Source organism: Oncorhynchus mykiss, chromosome 25 (genome assembly GCF_013265735.2).
Source record: "Oncorhynchus mykiss isolate Arlee chromosome 25, USDA_OmykA_1.1, whole genome shotgun sequence".
NCBI classification, from domain to species: domain Eukaryota; kingdom Metazoa; phylum Chordata; class Actinopteri; order Salmoniformes; family Salmonidae; genus Oncorhynchus; species Oncorhynchus mykiss.
Window position 1 is genome coordinate 16,726,209 of NC_048589.1, and position 23,540 is coordinate 16,749,748.

The window sequence follows — 23,540 nt, forward strand, 5'->3', positions numbered from 1 at the left end:
TGTGACAGTAAAAGGCTGTTAGCTTTTGATATGTCTTGGTCACAGCCGCCTCTGATGTTTATTCAAATAACACAGCAACAGTCATTGTTTACAGCCAGCCTCGGACTGCAGGGAGCTACTCCCAGAGCCAGTCAAGCAGATCATAATGCAGAACTGCAACCATAGATTCTTCAAAGCATGGTTGGGCCACAACTTGGCAACATAACAACTTGCTTTACAGTACATTAGCCCCAAAATGCATTAATATTATTGAAAACAGAATTTTAAAAACTGCAAGGAGGTAGGTGAATGAGAAATAAGCAATGCTTGGGTGCCTTTGAGAAATGTAGTGCTGGCACACTGCAAACAGACAAGGCCCCAGTTCAAAGAAATCATCCAGGGAGATGATCATCATTATCCGTTACTGAGTCAACAGATAGATACCTATCGATTGCAATGAGCTACCAGTTCCAACAGTCTTAAGGACAGATGCTTTCAACCTTCAGCATAGAAACTTTTGTGAGAAGTGCTGATGGGGTAATGCAGCAGCACAACGTTTGGAGACCTCGCCAGCAAGTTTGTCCTCCGAACATCCATATGTCTGTATTAATCCATCAGATGGGCCTCCTCCTTTCTCAGTCTCCCTCCTTTTTGCTCTCTCTCTCTCTTTCCTCCATCTCTGCTTAAAGCCTGCTCTTGTCCCTGACACGAATCACTGCTTATTGGAGAAATGGAAGCCGAGTTCTGCTCCCCTCTTTCTCATTAATGGTGGAAGTAAGGAGAAAGATAAAAAACCTTATTTTATTAGTCATCAGTCAACCCCCTCTCCCCTATTTATACATCGCTGTGCTCTGCCTGTCATTAGTCTGCCACTCCCCCACAGCCAAGGTCAATCACCTGCAGAGAGGTCTGTTCACTGAGACGGGTACAGGCGAAATTACAGTTCATTACGGGCTAGTCTGACACAATGTGATGCGTCATAACAGAACTGGAGTAATCAATGAGAGTAAAGTACAGAATAGTCTACCTTCCTGCCTCCTCCCTCGGCTGTATATTTACCTTTCTCTATTCCTCAATATGCACATTTTAACAAGATTGTTGTACATTGGATATAGGTTAAATAGGACAGCGATAGAATGTTATAAATACATTGAAAGCAAAGTGTCATGAACAAATGTTCAGTCTCTCTAATAACGTGACATTTACATTGCCCGTAAGACTTCAAAAATCTTTGCCTGGTGACAAATTTCTCTCACCAATACCACTCTTTACAGAATGTGAAAAGGTTGACACATTTCTCAAATAATAATACTTGTATGTAGCATTTCTAGAAACCACATAACTGATGAGAAAACATATGTACACTTTTCTGTCATGCTCTTTATTTAGCATTATATTCGCCCATCCCTTAGAAAATAAATAAAATTCTACTTTTCCTCCTATACCATCTCATAATGGATATAGACAGACCACAGATGTTTAACATAACATACTGCGGCCTCCATGGGCCAAGTGGCAGGGAAATACTAAATGGAAAAGGTGGAACAAATTGGACCCTTACCATTCCATCCTATCAAACAAAATGGAATATTCAGGTGTTTAAGGCAGTGCTTTTTTAAATCCGACCTAAAAAACATTACCACAGCAATGTCCCCTTCGTGGGGATGTGGAGGAGGTTGTCTGGCCCATTTGAGAATCTCCACAGCATAGTCTCTTCATACAGCATGTCAACACCTGCCTGTGATACAGTACATGGGGTGGGGAGGATGGACTCTCACACTGAAGATGATTCAGTGGAAGCCCTTCTGTGAAGATGACTACTAATGATGATGTCAGATGGGACTGAATCAAAGGGGTCAACGTTTAGAACCAACATATGGAGCTCATTAGTGATGGGGGAAAAAATCGATACAGTTACAAATCGGGATATTATTTTCGAAGATGTATCGTTTTGAGTATCGCAATATTATATTTGCGCTAGTTGGCTGTACCTGCAGCAAAACTTGTTTTCCATCATCTTTTTAAATAGGGAGACAATTTGTTTTCAGCATTTTTATTTCCATGACTGATCAAAGCCATGAGAAAGTTATATTTTGTTCCTTTGCAGCATACATATGGTGAGCAATATGTTTGGAACATCGAATCGTTATAAAATCACAGTCGAAATGGAATACATTTAGAATCGTGAGAATGGCAATGCATATCGTATCGGCACCAAAGTATCGGGATAATATCGTATTGTGAGGTCCCTGGCACTTCCAAGCCCAATAGCTTGTGATCACATCGTTGATTAGATCTGGGAAAGTTGGGGGTGGCAGGTGTTTCATAGAAAGGTCTTTTCATAAACAAGGATGCTCATAAAATAGGAATTTAAACTCATTTAATCACATTTTAAAGTCCCCCTGCATTAAGTGTGGCTGGGAGGTTGAGTGTAGGTTGGACAGGTGCTTCATGGCCTGCCGGTGTGTGAGATGCTCCACTGCTCCCCTCAGGGCTGTTATTGCTGTCATGGGGAGACCTGTTTAGCCCTTCCTCAGAGACACATCCAGTCCATGCACATGAGTCAGGCCCCTCTTAGAGGTGAGTGTAAACTCTCTTGAACATTCACTAATAAAAGTAGGTGATAAGAGAAACGATACACTTAAAATATTTGAACAGTAGCATTTTAGTAAATCTACTTATAAGTCAAATATTATTTTTACTTAAAGGGATAATCCACCACCAGAAATAAAATTAATGAATCTCCTGTCAATTTCTTGAAAGCCTATGTTCTATCAGTGGGTAAAATAAAACAATTCCCCATGATTTAACTTCTAAGTGGTCTATCTGTGAAATCAGGAAATGGTGTAGAAATGTGGCATAGCCAAATGGTTCTTGTCTGGAACACATCCATCTGTTTATATAATCATAAAAAAGTATATATATTTCACTTAGATGTGCTCAATCTAAACAGTGTACCAAATGATTAAACTCAGTTTCTCCTTCAAGTACCATCTCGCAATAGAGCTCGCCAGCTTTTAGTCCTAAAAACAGGAAATTAGTTACCTCTGGTTCGTTTAGCCATTCCCATAGACGGTCTGGTTGTTTAGCAACAAAACTGACGCTTTTGCAACTATGGGGCAAAACAGACAGGGTTGGCTTGAACTGTTGATAACATGTATGCTATATTTCCTCTCCAATGTTTTATTGAAAACATAAATACATTTGCACAATGAGCACTTGTCCCTCAAATACGTCATTACAGTTGTTGGTTAGCTAGCTAGCCATATCAGCATTGGCATTAAATCAGTCAAAACACCTCAAAACAAGACATGGTATCAAGAACAAGATGAAACGAGCCAGTTACGAATCCCCATTTGACAGTTTCCTGTCATTCTTGCTAGCACTCTGGCCATCCAGAATCACAACAGCATGCTGACTACTGCCCCATAGAGGCAAGCACATCGTTTTTGTGACGTTCTCAGCTAACCTATCTATGGGGAAAGAATGGGGTTTTGGGATAAACGCCAAAAATAAGATCTGATGTTAACACAGGCTTAGGAGATCTTATACGTTTTGTCCTATGCGATATCAGTCAACTAACATTACCTTTTTGAAATATAAAGCCTTTTATGTGTATTTGCTTTTTTTGTTACATAAATGCTTCAAAATGTTCATAGAACAAAACCTAAATCTCCTAAGCCCGTGTTTATCCAAAACCCCTACAAAAAGGCCATTTATTTTCCCATATGCCTTGACTAACGAACCATGGTGGATTTAATGCCCTCAAAAAGACGCCATTACTATTTATCTCTATGCTCCCCGTGTGTCTGTGGGAAAAGGCCGTTGTTGCCATAGCAACGTGCCCTATCTGCACTCGCTTCATTGCAAGTTGATGAACTGCAATTTTAACTCGGTGAGAGACTCCTAAATTGATTGTGCAGTTTGTTTAGGCGATTATACAGCTAGCTAGCTACTTCACATGCTGATATTGACTTTGGTATTATTGTGTATAGCTATGTTTTCTAGCTAGCTAGCCAGCCAGTTCAGAAATAGCATTGCGTTGTGGGTTTTGTTGCAAGAGATTTCCACAATGCTTTTCACATATTTCTAGCAACCTTGTTATAACAACAAAATTAAACATTTGTTAAGAAATATATTCACATATTAGTGTTATTTAACACTGTTAATTGTATGAATTAGCCGTTTGGTGTGGATTATCCCTTTAAAGGCCCAGTGCAGTCAATGTGATTTTCCTGTGTTTTATATATATTTGCACACTGAGATTGGAATAATACTGTGTAATTGTGAACATTTGGATAAAGCCCTTTTATTGTAAGAGCAGTTTGAGAAGCCTGCCTGAAATTTCACCCGTTTTGGTGGAATGGAGCTTTGGGCTTTCCATGGGGACATCACCATACGGTAAGTTAATAGTCCAATAAGAAAGATAGTTCCAAACCTCTCTGCCAATAACAGCTAGTTTCCAGTTATCCCCTCCCCACTCAGACCACTCCCAGACAGTCATAGCATAATTCTTGCTTGAGAAATTGCTCTTTGCTAAGAAGCATTTTTTTCTTCTTTTTGATCATTTTAACCAAAAACAAACACAGTAACATACTTAATTGTTGCCCAGAGATGATTTTATATTGAGATTTTAAAAAATGGCTGCTTTGGACCTTTAAATGAAAATGTTATATTTAAGGTAAATCAATGATAAATGTAGAGACCAGATTTGTTTATAAATGACAACGTTCTTTTCTGCTGTCAGAGCTAACAAGCTTTAATTCTGCAGATAAATGGAGAATTCTGCCGCACAGGTGTCTTGAGTGCTCCTTTTGATCTTGCCCTGACGTCATAGCCACCAGCTTGCTTCAGAAAGGCCTCCAAAATTAGCCTTGTATTATCTGAATTCCCTGAGCGGGGAACTAACTAGCTCTGATCGAATGAAAACACATCTCAGAGGAGGTTTCAGGGAGTTGAGCCAGAAGGAGATCTATAAAACTGGTACTTTAGCAATAAGAAGTTGTTGTGAATAGATGAAACAGGTTGAAACAGGTTTTGATACAGTGATTTATACTGTAGTTTGAATAAGAGGTGAAAGGAGGTGAGCAATAGTAAGGAAAGTACAGTATGTGCCTTACAGCAAATGAGCATAATAGGAGGCAAATAAATAAACACTGTAAGAGAGGAGATGCAGTAGGGGGAGTTCATTTCACACGGTACACAGTGCTCAAGCCTTGGTTGCAGTATGGGGAACAGGGGCTGGGACAGTGTGTTTCAGTTCATTAACAACAAGCTGAGAGAGAGGGTCTCTGGCCCTGGTTATATGCAGTCCCCTGGCCATGTTCATATCTCCTCTCTCTCAACTCATAGCTGAACCCATTTGGCCTTTATCTCCATGACCTTCTGGCAATAATTAGAGCAGCGACAGCCACAGTCCTGCCACCACATCTAGAGCCTCTCCTCTGAGACCTGGACCCTGGAGTCCTGAGGGCCCAGTTCACACCCAGGCCCCATGCCAAAGGGCCGGCCACAACCCACAGTCCTAGCCTCATCCTAACAAGCAGATGGGCATAAAGGGCCCTTTGGTTGCTCTGTTTAGAATACACTCAATCCTTTGGATTAGAGAGTGTTCTGGCCGTCACACCTCGATGATGTTCACAGATGGAGCCCGGTTGTTGTTGTTGTTGTTCTTGGGGAACTGGAGGGGAAGAAGGGAAACAGCAGGGATGAAAAAGATGAAGGCCAGTCTCTAAACCTGGAATAAAGTATAATTCTGCTAGTGTATGAGCATGGAGCGCCTGGACAGAATGGGAGGGTTATGATGCTTTCTCTCTGGAAGGGAGATGGGGTATTTTGGTCATTTTAGTGTCAATTGGTTTAGTTGGCAGAGGTCATCAGCCAGTTGTTGATGGAGAGGAGCGAATGGACATCGGACAATCATGCCAGCGTATGGGCTGTCTATGCATTGATTTGAAAGGCTTTGGATTTATAGCATTGTTGTAACTTATGACCTGAGATGCCTGTTTTGCATTTTAACCATTTTTGGGGGGGGATGAAGTGCTGTCATCAATGCTAGTATATCAATGCATATTCTGTTATGTGGTGGGTGTAGCTCTAATGGTGTTATGGGAGTGTTAACTGCTGGTGAAAGTGGACGTTTTTAAGTCGCTGGGACGATTCACCTGCCCGGTGACGGTGGGGACTCAGTGGGGAGGAGAAGGGGTTATACCTTACTGCGCAACAGCCCCCCCGTCGGGTGCTCCGGAGTACTGCACTCTGATGAGGTCTTAGCTTTGTCCTTGTTGGTGTTGGGCTCGTTGTCTTTGATGATGTCATACTGACGGCAGAAGAGAGCGATCACACCTGACAGAGAGGCGGAGAAAAGGACATACACAATAAGTAAATACAACCACATTACCGCAGTGAAAAGCAGACTGAAATCATTTAGCATGGACAAATTACAACAAATTGTGGACCATATTTGTTTAAATATACCTTTTCTTTTTTTCTACATTCATGAGGGTGTGTGTGTGTGTGTGTGTGCGTGTGTGTGTGCGTGTGTGTGTGTGTGTGTGTGTGTATGTGTGTGTGTGTGTGTGGTAGGGTTGCAAAATTCCAGTAACTTTTCCCAAATTACCATGTTTTCAAGAACTCCTGGTTGGAAGTTCCCAGAATCAGAAGGGAATAAGCAGGAATCCAGATTCCTGCAACCAGGATATCTGGAAAAACTGGGAACTTGGGGAAACTTACTGGAATTTTGCAACCCTAGTGTGTGGGTAGCACTCTGACCTTTTGAAACATTCCACCCCTCACCTGCCCACATGATCAGCACCACCACGATAATGATGAACTCCCCCGCCCTCAGCTGAGCTCCCACTTCCTCCATGGTCACCTCGTCTGGAGTGTCAAATACAGCAGCACAATCAGTTCATCACCATGGCAACATTATCAGTTATTATTGGTAACTGGCAGCTTATTAAACCCAGGTTCTCCTGAAAGGTCAGTCTAATGATGGGGGAGTGTTGGGGTGAAATCCATCATCTGCTAAGTGAATATGCCAGGCAGAACTTCAGTCCAGTAGAACTTGTCTCTACCACAGGAGGTTGGTGGCACCTTAATTGGGGAGAACGGGCTCGTGTTATTGACTGGATCGGAATCAGTGGAATGTTATCAAATGCATGCTTTCAAGGTGTTTGGTGCCATTCCATTTGCTCCATTCCAGCCATTAATATGAGCCGTTCTCCCCTCAGCAGCCTCCACTGGTCTCTACTGTAATTATACATACTCAGGAGTAGTTCTGCTCTGTGTCAGCTGGATAGAACAATTTTCCCCTGACACCCCCTATTGTGTAGACTGATCTCTCTATTCTTCTTCAGTCACAGGATGTCACCACTCACCACTGGCTTTCTGTCAGCTAGCACTACTTCAAACAGGCCACGTTTTTCATGATTCCGACTCAACCCTAACAACTTGTGCACAGGCTCCACAATTATCTCCTCATTGAAGAGCGCTGCTATGTGGGAACCGCACAGCACATGCCTCAATTTGCCCACTATTTCTGAGAGAGGCTGATGGTGTCAAAGGATTCAGTAGAAGCTGGACATGAAGAGAATACATAAGCCTGAGACAGGGTCAGTGGGGATCCCCACTCTGAAGGGGTTGGAGAGAGAGAGTTAATCACAGCAGCCACGATCGATTGAGTTGGGCCTAAATAGAACTCAATAATCATTATTAATGTCCTAAGGGCAAAAAACGATCAGAAAAGTGTGTGTTTGTGTGTGTTCAAGGTCTACTCATACAAAGCAACATGTTTCTGAATTCAGTAGAGAGCTGGCTAAAGTTCAGCACACAAGTTCCCCCCATTTAAAGGCCAAACAGAAGTAGGCAGTGACACTGGTACATTAGCGTGGTGAAGGTTCCGTGCAGATTTCGCCACAGCTTCACCACGCTCCAGCAGGTTCTCCCAATGACTGATTCAGCCAATCGATGAGTCTATGTACCTTGACATTAACCAATCCAATCTGGAAAGCCAGAGGCTCCTGACACCGCTGCCAGATGGCCTCCATATGGCTAATATTGGTCAGTTCTAATGTCAAAGACGGTCTCCAATCCTAGAGACAGGTTGAGTCCTCTGCAGGGAGAGGTGGGGCTGTACTGTTTGTACAGGAGGAAGTTTGCAGGTGGGAGCATTCAGAGACATGGTAAACTGTATGCTGTATAGCTGCAGGATTATATGAGTAAAGACATATAGTCTTGGAGTGTTATACACCTGTTTTACTGCAGCACAGTTTTGCAGACGTCCAAGAGGGAGTTGTCCTGCTGGTCTAGCTAGAAAACCTCCCTCACCAAGAGTCTTGGTCACAGACCACATGCTGGTTCTATAGCTATGGTCTTGGGAGACAAACACATACAGTGCATTTGAAAAGTATTCAGACCTCTTCACTTTTTCCACATTTTGTTACGTTACAGCCTCATTCTAAAATGGATTAAAGAAATGGTTTACCTCAATCTACACACAATAGCCCATAATGAAAAATAAAAAAAAGAGATACCTCATTTACTTAAGTATTCCTCCCCCAGTTTTTTTATTTATTTATTCCACCTTTATTTAACCAGGTAGGCCAGTTGAGAACAAGTTCTCATTTACTACTGCGACCTTGCCAAGATAAAGCAAAGCAGTGCGACACAAACAACAACACAGAGTGACACATGGTATAAACAAACGTGAAGTCAATAACACAATAGGAAAAAACCTATATACAGTGTGTGCAAATGAGGTAAGATTAGGGAGGTAAGGCAATAAATCGTCCGTAGTGGCGAAGTAATTACAATTTAGCAATTTACACTGGAGTGATATATGTGCAGAAGATGAATGTGCAAGTAGAGATACTGGGGTGCAAAGGAGCAAAAAATAAATATATAACAATATGGGGATGAGGTAGTTGGATGGGCTATTTACAGATGGGCTATGTACAGATGGGCTATGTAGAGGTGCAGTGATCTGTGAGCTGCTCTGACAGCTGGTGCTTAAAGTTAGTGAGGGAGATATGAGTCTCCAGCTTCAGTGATTTTATTTTTTTGCAATTCGTTCCAGTCATTTGCAGCAGAGAACTGGAAGGAAAGGTGGCCAAAGCATGAATAGACTTTGGGGGTGACCAGTGAAATATACCTGCTGGAGCGCGTGCTACGGGTGGGTGCTGCTATGGAGACCAGTGAGCTGAGATAAGGTGGGGCTTTACCTAGCAAAGTCTTATAGATGACCTGGAGCCAGTGGGTTTGGCGACGAATATGAAGCAAGGGCCAGCTAACGAGAGCATACAGGTCGCAGTGGTGGGTAGAATATGGGGCTTTGGTGACAAAATGGAAGGCACTGTGATAGACTGCATCCAATTTGCTGAGTAGAGTATTCGAGGCTATTTTATAAATGACATTGCCGAAGTCAAGGATCGGTAGGATAGTCAGTTTTACGTGGGTATGTTTGGCAGAATGAGTGAAGGATGCTTTGTTGCGAAATAGGAAGCCGATTCTATATTTAATTTTGGATTGGAGATGCTTATTAATGTGAGCCTGGAAGGAGAGTTTACAGTCTAACCAGACACCTAGGTATTTGTAGTTGTCCACATATTCTAAGTCAGAACCGTCCAGAGTAGTGATCCTGGACGGCGGGCAGCGATTGGTTGAAGAGCATGCACTTAGTTTCACTTGCATTTAAGAGCAGTTGGAGGCCACGGAAGGAGAGTTGTATGGCATTGAAGCTCGTCTAGTGGTTAGTTAACGCAGTGTCCAAAGAAAGGCCAGAAGTATACAGAACGGTGTCGTCTGCGTAGAGGTGGATCAGAGAATCACCAGCAGCAAGAGCAACATCATTGATGTATACAGAGAAAAGAGTCGGCCTGAGAATTGAACCTTGTGGCACCCCCGAAGAGACTGCCAGAGGTCCAGACAACACGCCCTCCGATTTGACACACTGAACTCTGTCTGAGAAGTAGTTGGTGAACCAGGCGAGGCAGTCATTTGAGAAACCAAGGTTGTTGAGTCTGCTGATAAGAATGTGGTGATTGACAGAGTCGAAAGCCTTGGCCAGGTCGATGAATACGGCTGCACAGTATTGCCTTTTATCGGTGGCGGTTATGATATCGTTTAGGACCTTGAGCGTGGCTGCGGTGCACCCATGACCAGCTCGGACAATAACCTAAAACACAAGGCCAAATCTAAACTGAAGTTGCTGAATGCACCTGAGTAGCTGAGTTACGGTTTTGACATAAATCTACTTGAAAATCTATGGCAAGACTTGAAAATAGTTGTCTAGCCATGATCAACATCCACTTTGGCAGATATTGAAGAATTCTGAAAAGAATAATGGGCACATGTTGCACAATCCAGGTGTGGAAAGCTCTAAAAGACTTACCCAGAAAGACTCACAGCTGTAATCACTGCCAAAGGTGCTTCTACCAAGTATTGACTCAGGGGTGTGAATACTTACAAAGAGTTATTTCTATATTTAATTTTGAATAAATTAGCAAAAATGTCTAAAAACGTGTTTTCACTTCATCATTATGGGGTATTGTGTGTAAATGGGTGATCTAAAAGAAAAAAATAAGCTATTTCATCCATTTTGAATTCAGGTTGTAACACAACTAAGTCAAGGGGTGTGAATACGTTCTTGAGAAAGATAATTACAAAAAATATTTTATTCAGTAAATATATTTATTTGTTTCTTCATTTTGATAAGAGATAAATGTAATGAATTGAAGGTTATTTGTTGCTATAAAAATCTAAATGTACCGATGTTAAGGTTCTGTCATTATATTTAGGGTGGGGTTGTGGGAAATTCTTGTGAAAAAAATGGGGTCTCAAGAAATTATTGCAGAAAAAATGGGGTGCCCATTGAAAAAGTTTGAATACCACTGACAGAGGGATAGAGAGGGATATGGAGGCTGCATCATTATGCGACCGGTGCTGAGTCATGCCTTAATACTGTAGCCATTTATCACAGTGGCTGCCTGGCTGTACAGGAAACAAACACTTCTCTGAGACACGCACATTTATCTCACCTCTGCCCAGCCATCACTCACACACTAACACCACTTTCGTTGCACCGGTTCTCATCTCGTCCACCTATACGGATCTAGCTCTGTGTTGGTCTGGGCCTAGGGACTGTAGGTCTGTATGTGTCTGATGAGGCTGTTTGTAGCATTCTGTATCCCTTTGTGCTAGTTTCTCCTAGCTGAGAATATCCCAACTAAATTAATATAAGGTGTTATATTCATAAATTGTTGTAAGAGCGCTTGATGTTTAAGAGCATTCTGTTGTGAAACTTAATTTCACGCTTTGTGTCCCCATTGATTTGTATTGGCCTTTATGGAATCAGTAAAAAGTTGTCAACAGTCCAACTGCAAGCTTTACTCTTGGCACTGTATGTGTACTTACTGCTGTGCACAGGGTTTCCTCTTCCTTTTCTGGCACTGTACCTGTATTACAGCAAGGTACGGGAACCTGGAGAAGTGCTTTGGACTTTGTTTTCTCCATAGATACTGTATGTATTAGCTTCAGTCTTATCCTAAAGTTGTGTGTGAGATTCTAGAGTTTTTTACCTTTATTCTTCGAGGCCTGTGTCTCAGACTCCTTGGGCGTGCGGAAGCGCAGGGGTTCGCTGTGCTGACTCATGGGCCCACTCATGCTGATGGACTGCACGTGCACAATGTAGTCGGTCTCCTCCTCCAAGTCCCATAATGCACAGGAGTGGGTGGTGGTGTTCACTTCCTGGATGAAGCGCAGCATGCGCACGTCCTTCTTCTGTTGGCACATCATCACAGAGATGCATTTAGTGAGCAGTGCAACACAAAACTATTCACTGATGTTGAGTAGAAGTCTCACACACAACATTGAGCCCTGGTGAACTTCAATCCCAGTTATCACATACTGTACAGTAATAGTAGACAGAAATAGACTGTGTGGAGGAGCTGTATGTGGATAGAGGGAGCAGCAGTCAGGAGATGGGCAGAACCGGGGTTCTTAGCTGGGCCTCTGGGACCAGGAAATCATCAGCTGATTGGCTAGAATGGAGCCTAACCATTGTGCAGGGTAAGTGACTGTGTGCAAGTGGGAAATGTTATTGCTTTCCCTCTTTACACAGCTGCCATCTTCCACTGCTGTTGTCGAGGAGACAGGCGCTCTGACGGGATCGTCCTGGCAACACAACGTCCCGTGACACAACGGTTCCGCAAAACAAGCCGCTGGCCAGCAACGCAGGGACGGTGAGTAGCGATTGGTGACAGATACTATTTGATCTCCTATTGGCGAGAGTGAGTGTTTGTGTGGCTTGGGTGGGTCTCCTCCCCCCCTCGCACTGCGCTCCTTCTCGCTCTCACCTGCTGTGTGATGGCGAAGCCGATGACAAGGTCCCCTTCGGGGATGTCCCATGTCACCACGGCAGAGTTGTACTTCAAAGCCTTGATGGTCACATTGACAGGAGCCGCCAAACTGTCTGCAAACACAGACAGGGAGAGAGAGAGAAAAGATACACATGAAGCAAATTAAGTTTACTGTCTAGTGGGTACTGGGTAGGATACAGTAGGTATGGTAATGGGTACATGTGTTATTTACATGGACTCAATATAGTACTTCAAACAGTCCCTACAATCACAGAGCGGTTAAAAAGCTACTCCACAGGAGAGCTTGGCTATTCTAGACAGTATGATCTACAGATTGGCCATCAGACTGTGGAGCCTGGTGCTTACTGCAAACAGAGGCCTCTGATCACTGCAGCCCCCCACAGCTGGTTTCACTGTTCACTATTACTCACCCAGGGAGAGAGCTGGGGCCTGATTCAGTATTCACATCCATTCAGCATAATTAGGACTCATAAGAAATACAAGTGCAATCAAATCTAGAGTGGAGCGGTTTGTAGGGGTTGAATTTTAAATGGCCCCGCAATTAAGGGTTGAATTTTGAATAGGTTCACATTTAGAGTCAGTTGAATATTCCGTGAAATTACACTCAACTCAAAATAATGTACACGGAGTGTACAACACTTTAGGAACACCTTCCTAACATTTAGTTGCACCCCTTTTTGCCCTTAGAACAGCCTCAATTCATCGGGGCATGGACTCTAAAAGATGTTGAAAGCGTTCCACAAGGATGCTGGCCCGTGCTGATTCCAGTGCTTCCCACAGTTGTGTCAAGTTGGCTGGATGTCCTTTGGGTGGTGGACCATTGTTGATATACACGGGAAACTGTTGAGCGTGGAAAAACCCAGCAGCTTTGCAGTTCTTGACACACTCAAACTGATGCGCCTGGCACCTACTACCATACCCCGTTCAAAGACACTTCAATCTTTTGTCTTGCCCTTTCATCCTCTAAATGGCACACACACACACAATCCATGTCTCAAGGCTTACAAATCCTTCTTTAACCTGTCTCCTCCCTTTCATCTACACTGATTGAAGTGGATTTAAGTGACATCAATAGGGGATCATAGCTTTCACCTGGATTCATCTGGCCAGTCTGTCATGGAAAGAGCAGGTGTTCTTAATGTTTTGTACACTCCAGTGTATATAGAGTTGGATTACTCTTTTTATTGTTCAGTGTAATGTGTTGTACGTGCTGCAAACCATTGACAGTTTAATTAGGGTTTGTGCTACATCACTTCAAAGTAATGATTTGTTGCTGTGCAATACATTTACAGTTTTGTGTGTGTGCATGCTAGTTGTGTGTGTGTGTGTGTGTGTGTGTGTGTGTGTTGTATTCAGATGTTTACACCTGGCGGCATACTTAATCGAATAAGTGAGCAGATGACGCTGTGATTACAAATGAATGAGAGATCCAAACCCTGCCGGAGTAGGGACATGCCAACCTGTTTTTCAAAAAAAGCTTCAATGACACTTTCAATTCATACATTCCAGACAGTGAATGGGACAATCATTATCAGGGCTTACCTGAATGATCAGAAAGCTTCGGTGGTGATGACTCATGCGATGGGGGAGTGTCTGCAGAGTAAATGAACATACAATCTTCCATGTTCCTTCACTGTCAGAGGGAGGGCGCCCTGTCTCTTAGCCCCTCCGTGTCACACGTACACTTCCGTATGGTAAACAGTCTGAGACATTGAGGATAGATGGGTTTGTGTGATGAGACACAGGAGGGACGGGAACAGATAATCGAGAGTGGACACTCATAATCATGTTACGTTATTCCGACATCTATTTAGTGCTGCAGATGTATTCAGATGAGTTATTGAGCGTGTTAGCGCTCACTCTTGTCTTTTAGCTAGGCAGTGTAAATCATGGCCTAGTAATTGTTTTGCTGATTAAAGGCCTGAGACAGAGACACACACCCAGTTGCTTTGTTGGGGATGTACTCCTTGGCGGACGGTGGCCAAGACGGGAAGCTCTCATATATCCCCATGACGTGAAGTGTGAGTCAGGACTAATGAAACAGCAGACAGATGTCTCCATAAACTCACACACACACACACACACACACACACACACACACACACACACACACACACACACACACACACACACACACACACACACACACACAGGATGAGAGATGGGGATGACTTTGAGTCCGGACTCAGAGCCCTGTCCCTGGTGCGTGTGTGTGAGAGAGAGAGGGAGCAGACACCAGCATGTCTTTGTTAGCGGAGTCATCAGAGGGACAGGAGGTAGAGTGTGCCGTGCTGGGCCGTGTCATGAGGATGACAGTGTTCAGTGGGTGGCAGCTCGGCAGTCTTTCAAGGAGAGAGGGGGTATATAAAGAGTGAGGCAGTATGTTTGCATGGGTGTCTGTGTGTGTTTGCTAGTAAACTAATTGTACAGTGCACATTAAATTAGATTTTGTCCAGCCTACAGACAACAAATAAAACACTCAAACTGTTGGCTTGCAGTTTGTACTATTTCCCCTCAACATTTTAAGAGCCTTTACTAACTTGCAAGCACACACACACAAACACTGTCTCCTGCTTAGTCTCATTGTCACAGTACTCCAGCTGCCTTAGATCAATACAGCCTATCATTATTTAATGAACGTTCTCTGGCGTCCCCCCCCCCCCGACCACCAGACCCTCTGACCTGGGAAAGACGGTAGCACTCCCCCCTCAAACTGTGAACTGTATATCTGTATAGCTGCTCTCTCTGACTGTTGAATACGGGCTGATTTCTGACTGAGTTGCTTTGCCTTTGCCTGATCTAAGACCCTGGTCCTGCAGCATTTCATCCTTTCATGCCTCTGTGCTCATAGAACGCTTACTGCTCAGCAATCAAAGACACCCTTCTCATCTCATGGGTAAATATCCCACAGACAGACAGACAGACATAGAGTCTGCATGCTGGCAGTAATGGCCCGAGGGGAGTAAAATATCAAAGTGGGCCAATACTGTGGTGCTTCTCCCTGGCATTTGCAATGAGAGACCATAAATAGACAAATGAAGTGAACCTTGGGTTGCTGTCTCTAAGCGATAGCCGACCCTGCTGGACAATAAATTAGCACATGTTCATTAACACGTCCTCGCCTGACGCTAACGAGCATGCTGGGGGAATCACAAGTGGCTTTTCAATACCCCCCCCCCCCCAACGTGTCATTGAGATTGCAAGGGCAACCACTTCTCCCTTTGTGCTTTCAGGTCATTCATACTCTTCCTCAGGTTTACTGTACTGAGCAGTACACACACAGACACACACACACACGCACACACACACTGATTTGCAGGCATATATTCATGTTGTCATTCTCACACCCACAACAGTTAAAGAAACAGCAGTAAAGCCTAAAGAAGTGTTGGAACAATAGAGTTAATTTGTTTCATTTGGCATCTTAAGCAGCTGTTGAAAAATGAATGTCTGCGTTAGGTGTACAGGGCGAGACTGGGAGCCATAACACGATGCCATGTTCAATTATGAATGCACTGTCACCTGTTTCATTACAGCCTTTATCGAGCCTCACTCTATTTTTCACTGCTTATTGTCCCTGGATGGAAGCAGAGAAACAATATATTTTACTGTTCTCTTGGTCACTCTTTCTTCCTATTTCCATCTTTCTAGTAGTCTCTCTCTCTTTCCCTCTGCTTTTGTTCAGCCATTCTCTCTTTCATTCTCTCGCTGACTCTTTCAAATCTCTGAAACGCTTTCTCTCGTCATCTCCACCTGTCTCCGATCTATCTGGTTGTGTGGACGTTGTCCAGTAGAGCCTCTCCTGACAGGTGGGCTGCAGACAGTCTCCTAGTCCTCCGGAGTGTAAACGGTGATCCGGCTAACTGACACTTCTGTGGGAGCTGCTCACTGCCTCCACCACTTCAGACACTAGAAGGAAAAAGTTCAGGCTTGGCACCCCCTACTCCACCCCCTCATCATCTCTGCATCATCTCCCGCCAACACCTCCAACAAGTACAGTATGGGTAGAGATACAGTCCAGGTTGACCTTACATTTAGAGTTCTAGGGACACAGAGGGGGTTGACATCTCCCATAAACAACAAAGTGTACTGGTTTCACACTCAAAAAGATATTGCGTAAAGCTTACTTCCTTATTCCATTCACTTGTATTATTTTTTACTGCATCAGGAATAGCGTACACAGACGTTTCGGCTTTACCGCCCTCCTCAGTGTTCAGGTACAGTTTTATTTGAATTCTAAACAGCATTTGTAGAGAACAACCGGTGAGCAGCAGGTGCTTCTAATCAGGGTTGCCACTCATCCCAACCAGGAGCTCATTAGGGCCTGGTTTAACATAGAAAATGGTACTGTCTATAGTTTACTGTGGAAATATACAACCCAGAAAGCGAACCACTGGAGTGTGGCTTCTTGCCCAAAGCACCAGAGAACACAGTGTGTGTGTGTCTTTTCCATGGCTTTTCACTCACCACGCTCCATGATAAACATACCTCCAGGGCTTTTCTCTTTTGAGGAGACATTAGTTATTTACTTTTACCAAAATAAGTCTCCAACCCGCTGGCCTAAAGAGCGGCAAAGATGCGAGCGCCGAAATAGCCTCTCACTTTCACTCTCTCACCCACTCACTCTCCCCCTCACTTGTGTAATTAAATGTCAAAAGCCAGAGTATGAAAATCAATGCTGCATTGTGTAGTATCGCATCTGAGAATGCAGCTAATTCAAAAGCAAAGGAGCACGGGTGGCAGTGTTGATTATTTGACAAGCCGCCGTACTGCTCGTCTGTTAACTACAAATGAAATCTAGTTCCCATCCAAGTTCCTCAGGCCAGGAAACCAAGGTAATATCTACACAATCAATATCCCAGTAGAGCTGGGCACATTATACACACAGCACATAAATATGATGGGGTTTTTCACTATTCTCCCCTTCTCCTTGTTTCACTATCTCCTACTCATCCCTTTCTCTCCCTGTTACCTACTCCACTCTCTTGCTCTCTTTCTCTCATCATCTTTCTCTCCATCCCTGTTTTATTCTCTCTCCTCTTCCCTCGTTTCCTGTCTGTTTCATTCTCTCTTTTTCTCATCCCTCTCTTCCTGTAGAGTGTTAGCCAGTCTGTTGAGAAGTGAAGCAGCTGGTGGGGTAATGCCTAGCTGCCTCCTTGGAAGGATGGCACTGGGAGGGAGATGGTGGAGAGAGATAGAAAGAGAGGTCGGCATTGGCTCTCTATGGTGCTTTCTCTCCATCTCTCTCTCACTTTCCTTCTCTCAGTCTTTCTGCATTTTTCGCTCAATTTTTTTTCTCTTTCACACTCTTGGTCTCCTTCTTACGCCCTCTCTTGCCCACTGGGCCCACACTGGTTGAATCAATGTTGTTTCCACGTCTATTCCACATCTACTCCACGTTGAGCCAATGTGGAATAGACGTTGAATTCACGTCTGTGCCCAGTTGGTGTTTTCTCTTGCTCTGTGCCTCTTCCTTCTCTCTCTCCTGGTGAGCGTGACGGTTCCTCTCTGAGAGGCAGGCTTCTATCCCTCCTTAATGTCACCAGGCCTGCAGCTCTTACACTGGATTTGGCCACAGGCCCAGGAGACAGTGTGTTTCATGAGCACACACACACACAGACAGAGACAGAGAGAGAGAGACAGAGAGAGAGACTGGGCTACAGGTAAACTGCTGTGTCTCCACAGCCAGTTCTAGCGTAACTCACACCATTTGGGTTATCCCCTAGGATATTAACAGAGAGGAGGAAATAAAAACAGTATTTTTACGCTCTGGTGAGCTGCCAAGGGCAGTGTGTGTGTACGCTCCTGTCTTAGGGCCAGGAACATATACAGCACCATAACATTCTCTGGCGCAACCACCCCACCATTATCATATTGTACTCAGGGGCTCTAAATGGCAGATTGGACCCCCACCGCCCAACAGCTTGGCCCCCCACCAATACCACCTGCCATCCTCCTCCCCACCTGCCACTCATGGTGTCAGAGCAGACTCCAGACTGCGTCAGAGACATGGCATTGACACATCAGTCTGTTGGCAGTGCCACCTCACAGGCCTGATGGCCAGGAGCTAGTCTCTCATTGTGTATTTATTACTTCTGTTATTCTTTTTCCAGACTATTTTTCTCTTTTTTTTCTCTCTGCATTGTTGGTAAGTAAGCATTTCACTGTTAGTATACACCGGTTGTTTTCTGAAGCACGTGATACATGCAATTTGATTTGATTAATGTGTGTTCTCAATGACAGCAACAAGGCCCCTCAGACAAGCACATTCATTCATTTCCATGGATCCCAGCTCTCTGAGAGTATGGAGTATGACAAAAAGTGAGCAATTGACTATATCAATCACACATGGTCTGGTTGGAAAATAAGCTGCTAAGATGAGTTCCACTGTGAAAAGATGTTGAACAGATGCTGTTTGGTTGAGTTGTATTTCAGTCAACCTTACTCAACAGAAGCCAGCAGGAACGCAAACAGGGCTTAGTCCTTTGTCTTAATCTGTGCATTCTAGGGCTGTGAGTCATGTGCAGGAGCCGGCAACAGAGCATCAGGAGCCCTGTGTGTATCTGGTTTAAGGCCCCTCTGTCTACAGTGTCTGAGTTCAGGCAAAACCAACCACACTCATTCTGAGGAAGATTACACTTGTCTCTTTTGCTGCTGGTGCTGCAGCACTTCTCATGCTCGCTGACATTTTGCCTTGTCTCTATTGTGTTTGCCTGCTGTGTTTGAAAATACCATCAGCCTGTCATTAAGGCTGTTATTTTTGATTAACAACGGGAACATGGCTTTATTAGTGCGTGTTCGTGCTGGTAATGGCTGTAATGTATGTGTGTGCTGAACTGCAAGTGCCATTTTGAGAGAATTCTGTGCCTTCGTCTGTTCTCTCCTTTTGTCTACAGATCTACTGCCAAATAACTAATTGAATACTTCAATAATACAGCCAGCCAATGAATTAATACTATTTAACTGTTTCCACTCACACATAAACACACTGACACACAAACACATACACATGCACGTAATACAAACCCATATGAACGTAAACAAGCACACACTCCATTACTTATATCATAATGTTCTGCTTCCAAACACCCATTTCTCTATGCCGTTCTGGTTGGAGCAGACCTCATACATGTGGTAAGTGGAAGATATCCAGCCTCTGCTGTGTAATCCCATGCATGTTCTGTTTCCTGCTCCATTGGTTGTGTCTGTCTTCGGGGTAAACTATCTAAATCTGTTCGTTTGAAATTGGGATGATTCATCCAACAATAAGTGGCTGGCCTACATAACAACCAGGCCTTTAGAGGAAGCACTTAAGCCAGATGACATCCAAAACAGGTAGCTATGGGCTGTTTTTGTTATCACATATTATTTCAAAAGATTCACAGAATCTAACAGATGAAAAATGTTCTCCTTTATGCTAAATAGACAACGGTAGACTAAAGTGAAGATAGAAAAGGTGGCATCAAGGAAACACTGTTGTTCCAAGAATACAGACCTTCAGGAACCACAGTGTATGTCCCCCTAGTTTGTTTAACATACTGTAAAATTAGGTGTTTTTCTGATGAAACAACCTCCCAGTGAATATTCCACAAAGAGCTTTTGAGCCAGCTAGTGATTTGGCAGTAGACTGGAGTTGATGAGTCTGTTTAACGACCTTTGGCTCCTCTGTCTGGGTGCTGTAACTCCTCTGGGTGGGATGGTGTGATGACTTGACACTTGACAGTTAATATACTGCTGCTACTGAGAATCTGTGGCAGGGTTGGGGAGTGGCAGGACTCCTCTGGTTGGCCAACGTTAGAACCCTCATAGTGGGAGTGTAATAGTCATGCTGCGTTTTACAGTAAAAACAAAACAAGGCTTTTTAGAATAGCTACTCGTTTCATCAGAACTTGAAAGGGTCTCTAAGGTTATGCTGGGCTTTTCTATTGGTTACTGTTTAACTACTTGATTGATTGGTTGATTTGATGGGTTGACTGACTGATTGATTGTGTTTCATGGCGAGTCTGTCGAGGAGCAGGGACTGGCTGTTGGAATTTACCACCTGGTTAAGATGGTGTTGAAGTTCATTTACATTTTAAATGGAAACATTAGCTTTACATTCCTCGTCCAGAGTGACAGATACTTCATGACTCCCCATAAACAGAAATGCATTAAAGGACGTCACAAATGTAACGTTTACAGCGTGTTAACACCCACCCACACGCTTCTGTCAATCCAACCATCCTCCTCAGTACCTAGCTTTGCTCCTCTGATTACTTGTCATGCTTTCCTTCGTTTCTGTGTTCTCTATGTTGGCTTTCTGAAGATTTTTTTTCCAGAAGTAACACATTCTTAAGAGTACCTTATACAAGTGCAATGTCTACTTCAATCAAATATCCATCCACAAGTGCCCTTGACTCTCCCCAGTCAACACTTCTACTAAGGAGATGGAAGTGGCTTAATGGTGTCTCTGATTGAGTGTTCTTCAACCGGGTCCTGGACAACCACAGGGTGTTAGTACTGGGCTGGAACAAAAGCCTGCACACACTGTATATCCCTAGGTCCAGTGGATTGAAAAACACCATTAGATCCTCGATCTGGCTGCATTGCTACAGTATGTGTGTTAGCTCTCCAGTACAGTACTGTCTAGTGAGATGACATCATACACTAGGTGTATGTTGCTGTGGCTATAAGGAGGTTGATGTAGATGGAGGAGGGACTAGAAGAACATTCTCTCTGCACTGCCTGCAGGACTGGCTCATTAATCAATGTTTTATTCAATCGCCCCCCCGCACAATCAGAATGTATGAAACAATTATGAGCCCACAGAACCCATATGTGCACCCCACTTTCGGCGAAACGTGATTTGCTGACACAGTAAGGGTGTGTGTTGCCTACGTGCCAGTGTGCATGCATGTGTGTCTGTGTCTAGGCTATGTCTAAGGCTGTGTCTAGACGTGACAGTTCATGCATCTTTATAATTCTGATCATAGCGTTCTGTTCATGGAATTCCGAACGTGTCATGCATCTACACCTACAGAAATGTGTCCACAGTGTGTCCAGATTCCCTATTCCCACGCTATATTTAAATGCCAGTAAACATTAGGAATTAGGAACATTGGAATAGGCTAAATATGATAACACCACAACAACTGATGGCTGTAGCTAACTGGCCAGCTAATCTCTGTAGCTAGCACTCAATGCTAAAGGGATTGCAAACAGGTTAGCATAACTCTAGCCAAACCAAAAATATTTTTCTAAATATTAGCTAGCTGGCTACCATTTAGGAGGCCAGCAAACACATTCTTCACATGCTAGGAGCGTATTTCCTCCAACATTATAATGAAAAGTTGCCTCTCGTTCTCAAAACACACGTTTTCTGGAGACATGCGGGAGGACTGTTGATGACGTTGCCCCCTGGTCAGCCAGATCTGAACACAGTCAGACCACAAAGCGTTTTTTTTTTTTGTATTCTGATAGCAGATGTCGCATGTAGGTGTCAAGTGTAGACACGTCCTAAGTGTCTGTGTGTTTATTTATGAGAGAGCGAGGGAGAGAGAGAGATGTAAACGCTGTAGAGGCGGTGGGTGGATTCTGATTGCAATAGTGTGTCAGTGTGATTTGCAGTGCTCCGTCAAGATGAGCAGTGAAAGCTACAGCACTCAAGTGTTTTGGGAACGTACATTCCGGGGTGATAGATTCCGCTGGGGTTCTCCTCAGTCTATTCCCAGGGTTCACTCTCACCTCACGCATTGCTCATTCAGCAGCCTTCCGAGGAACAATTTGAAATGGTTGTTTTCCTCCACAAATGTTATAGCGAGCTGTGCCAATAGTACAGTCACTGTAATGCCATGATCCTAATGGTCCCTGCTGTATAAATATCACATATTACTTTGAAAATGTGTGTAGAAGAAATACATATTTGTTATCATACTCCATCATTCATTCAGATTTTTAAGTAAAACATTTTTTTTAAAGCATTATTAAAGCTATTTCATTTTCAGAGACATTGGGGTTGTACCTGTACCATGTACTACTTAATTAAATGGTCAGCTTTACTTGGAACACACACACGGTTGGTTAAGTCAGTTTAACGTCATATCAGTCTAAATCTTGTGAATGTAAGCACTTGACAACTGCTTGGATCAAAGGCTAGTGTTATTCTTGCTGATATGGTAGGAAATATAACTAGGCTACAGTAATAAAACATACTGAAACGTAACGTAGGCAATAAAACTGGCGCTGAATTATTGCAAAAGCAAATGTTTGGCCTTTAAATCCGGAAACATAACTGCTCATGTTCCATGGCCTATTTAGAGTGTTTTAGTATAGATCAGTACCAGTATAATGTCTGGAGCAGTGTATCAATACAGATTCTTACACACACACACACTATTCCTCATTCATCGCACAGAATATAGCCTAAATGCCAATTAGAAACAAATTAGCACAAAAAAAAACACTTTTCCCCATTGTTTTATTTGCACGGATACCAATGCAGTCCCCTTAATGCTCACACATTAACCTTAGAGTTCCCACTAGAAGGCAAATACGTGAATGCATGGTTGAGTAATTGCTGAAAAATAAATATTTTAAGTACATAAACATTAACTTACCAGCAAAGACGCGAGAGACACCTAGACAGCTGAGAATTAGCAGTGGCACGGTTGACAGGAAAAATCTCTTCATCCTTTAAACATTAGAGGACGTGAGATCCCATTTACTCTAACTAGAGCTACGTCAACTGCCTTGCTATTGTTCAGCATTCACATCAGTCCATGCATATTGTCTCGATCAAAAACCGTTTACTGTCTCGTTGTCTTGCCGCAGATCGACTGACGAGCGCTTTCAGCAACCTGGGACAGCGACAGCGCTCCCCCACCTACATGCAACAGTAGTTTAACATGCGGCGGACCTTGTTCGTGTGTGTCGCCCACGAACGCTCTTCATTGTTCCACCTCAGCTACGAGAGATATTTATAGACATTTATAAACTCGACGACCAGACATAAATGAAGTCCCGGTGATGAGTGTTGGTCCGTGGCTGTGGCCGAGTTTCGCACCGTGTACATATGTGCCCCTGAAGTCGGGTGGTGCTTAGGGGCACTCAACAGAAACGTGATCGCGCTGCTCTCACTGCCCTACCCACTGCAATCGACACTAGCGTGCGTATAGTCATGGGAGAGATGCACACACACACACACAC

At 43.6% G+C, this 23,540-nt stretch overlaps 1 protein-coding gene across 5 annotated transcripts; it reads right to left on the reverse strand.

Moving 5' to 3' along the window:
- Window positions 1–1,339: 1,339 nt before the first annotated feature.
- On the reverse strand, window positions 1,340–23,523 carry LOC110505445 (fibronectin type III domain-containing protein 5). 5 transcript variants are annotated; one of them, XM_036962252.1, is made up of 7 exons: window positions 22,952–23,523; window positions 13,899–14,059; window positions 12,333–12,448; window positions 11,556–11,757; window positions 6,751–6,858; window positions 6,191–6,324; window positions 1,340–5,659 (listed from the first exon to the last, which is right to left on the reverse strand). In XM_036962252.1, the coding sequence occupies exons 2-7, from the start codon at window positions 13,978–13,980 to the stop codon at window positions 5,600–5,602; spliced, it is 702 nt and encodes a 233-aa protein (XP_036818147.1). In that variant the 5' UTR covers window positions 13,981–14,059; window positions 22,952–23,523; the 3' UTR covers window positions 1,340–5,599. The 5 variants fall into 5 exon arrangements, with proteins under 5 accessions (XP_036818147.1, XP_021440342.1, XP_036818146.1 ...); XM_021584667.2 differs by lacking the exon at window positions 13,899–14,059 and having other exon boundaries at window positions 22,952–23,522; XM_036962251.1 differs by lacking the exon at window positions 22,952–23,523 and having other exon boundaries at window positions 13,899–14,987.
- Between the last annotated feature and the right edge of the window lie 17 nt (window positions 23,524–23,540).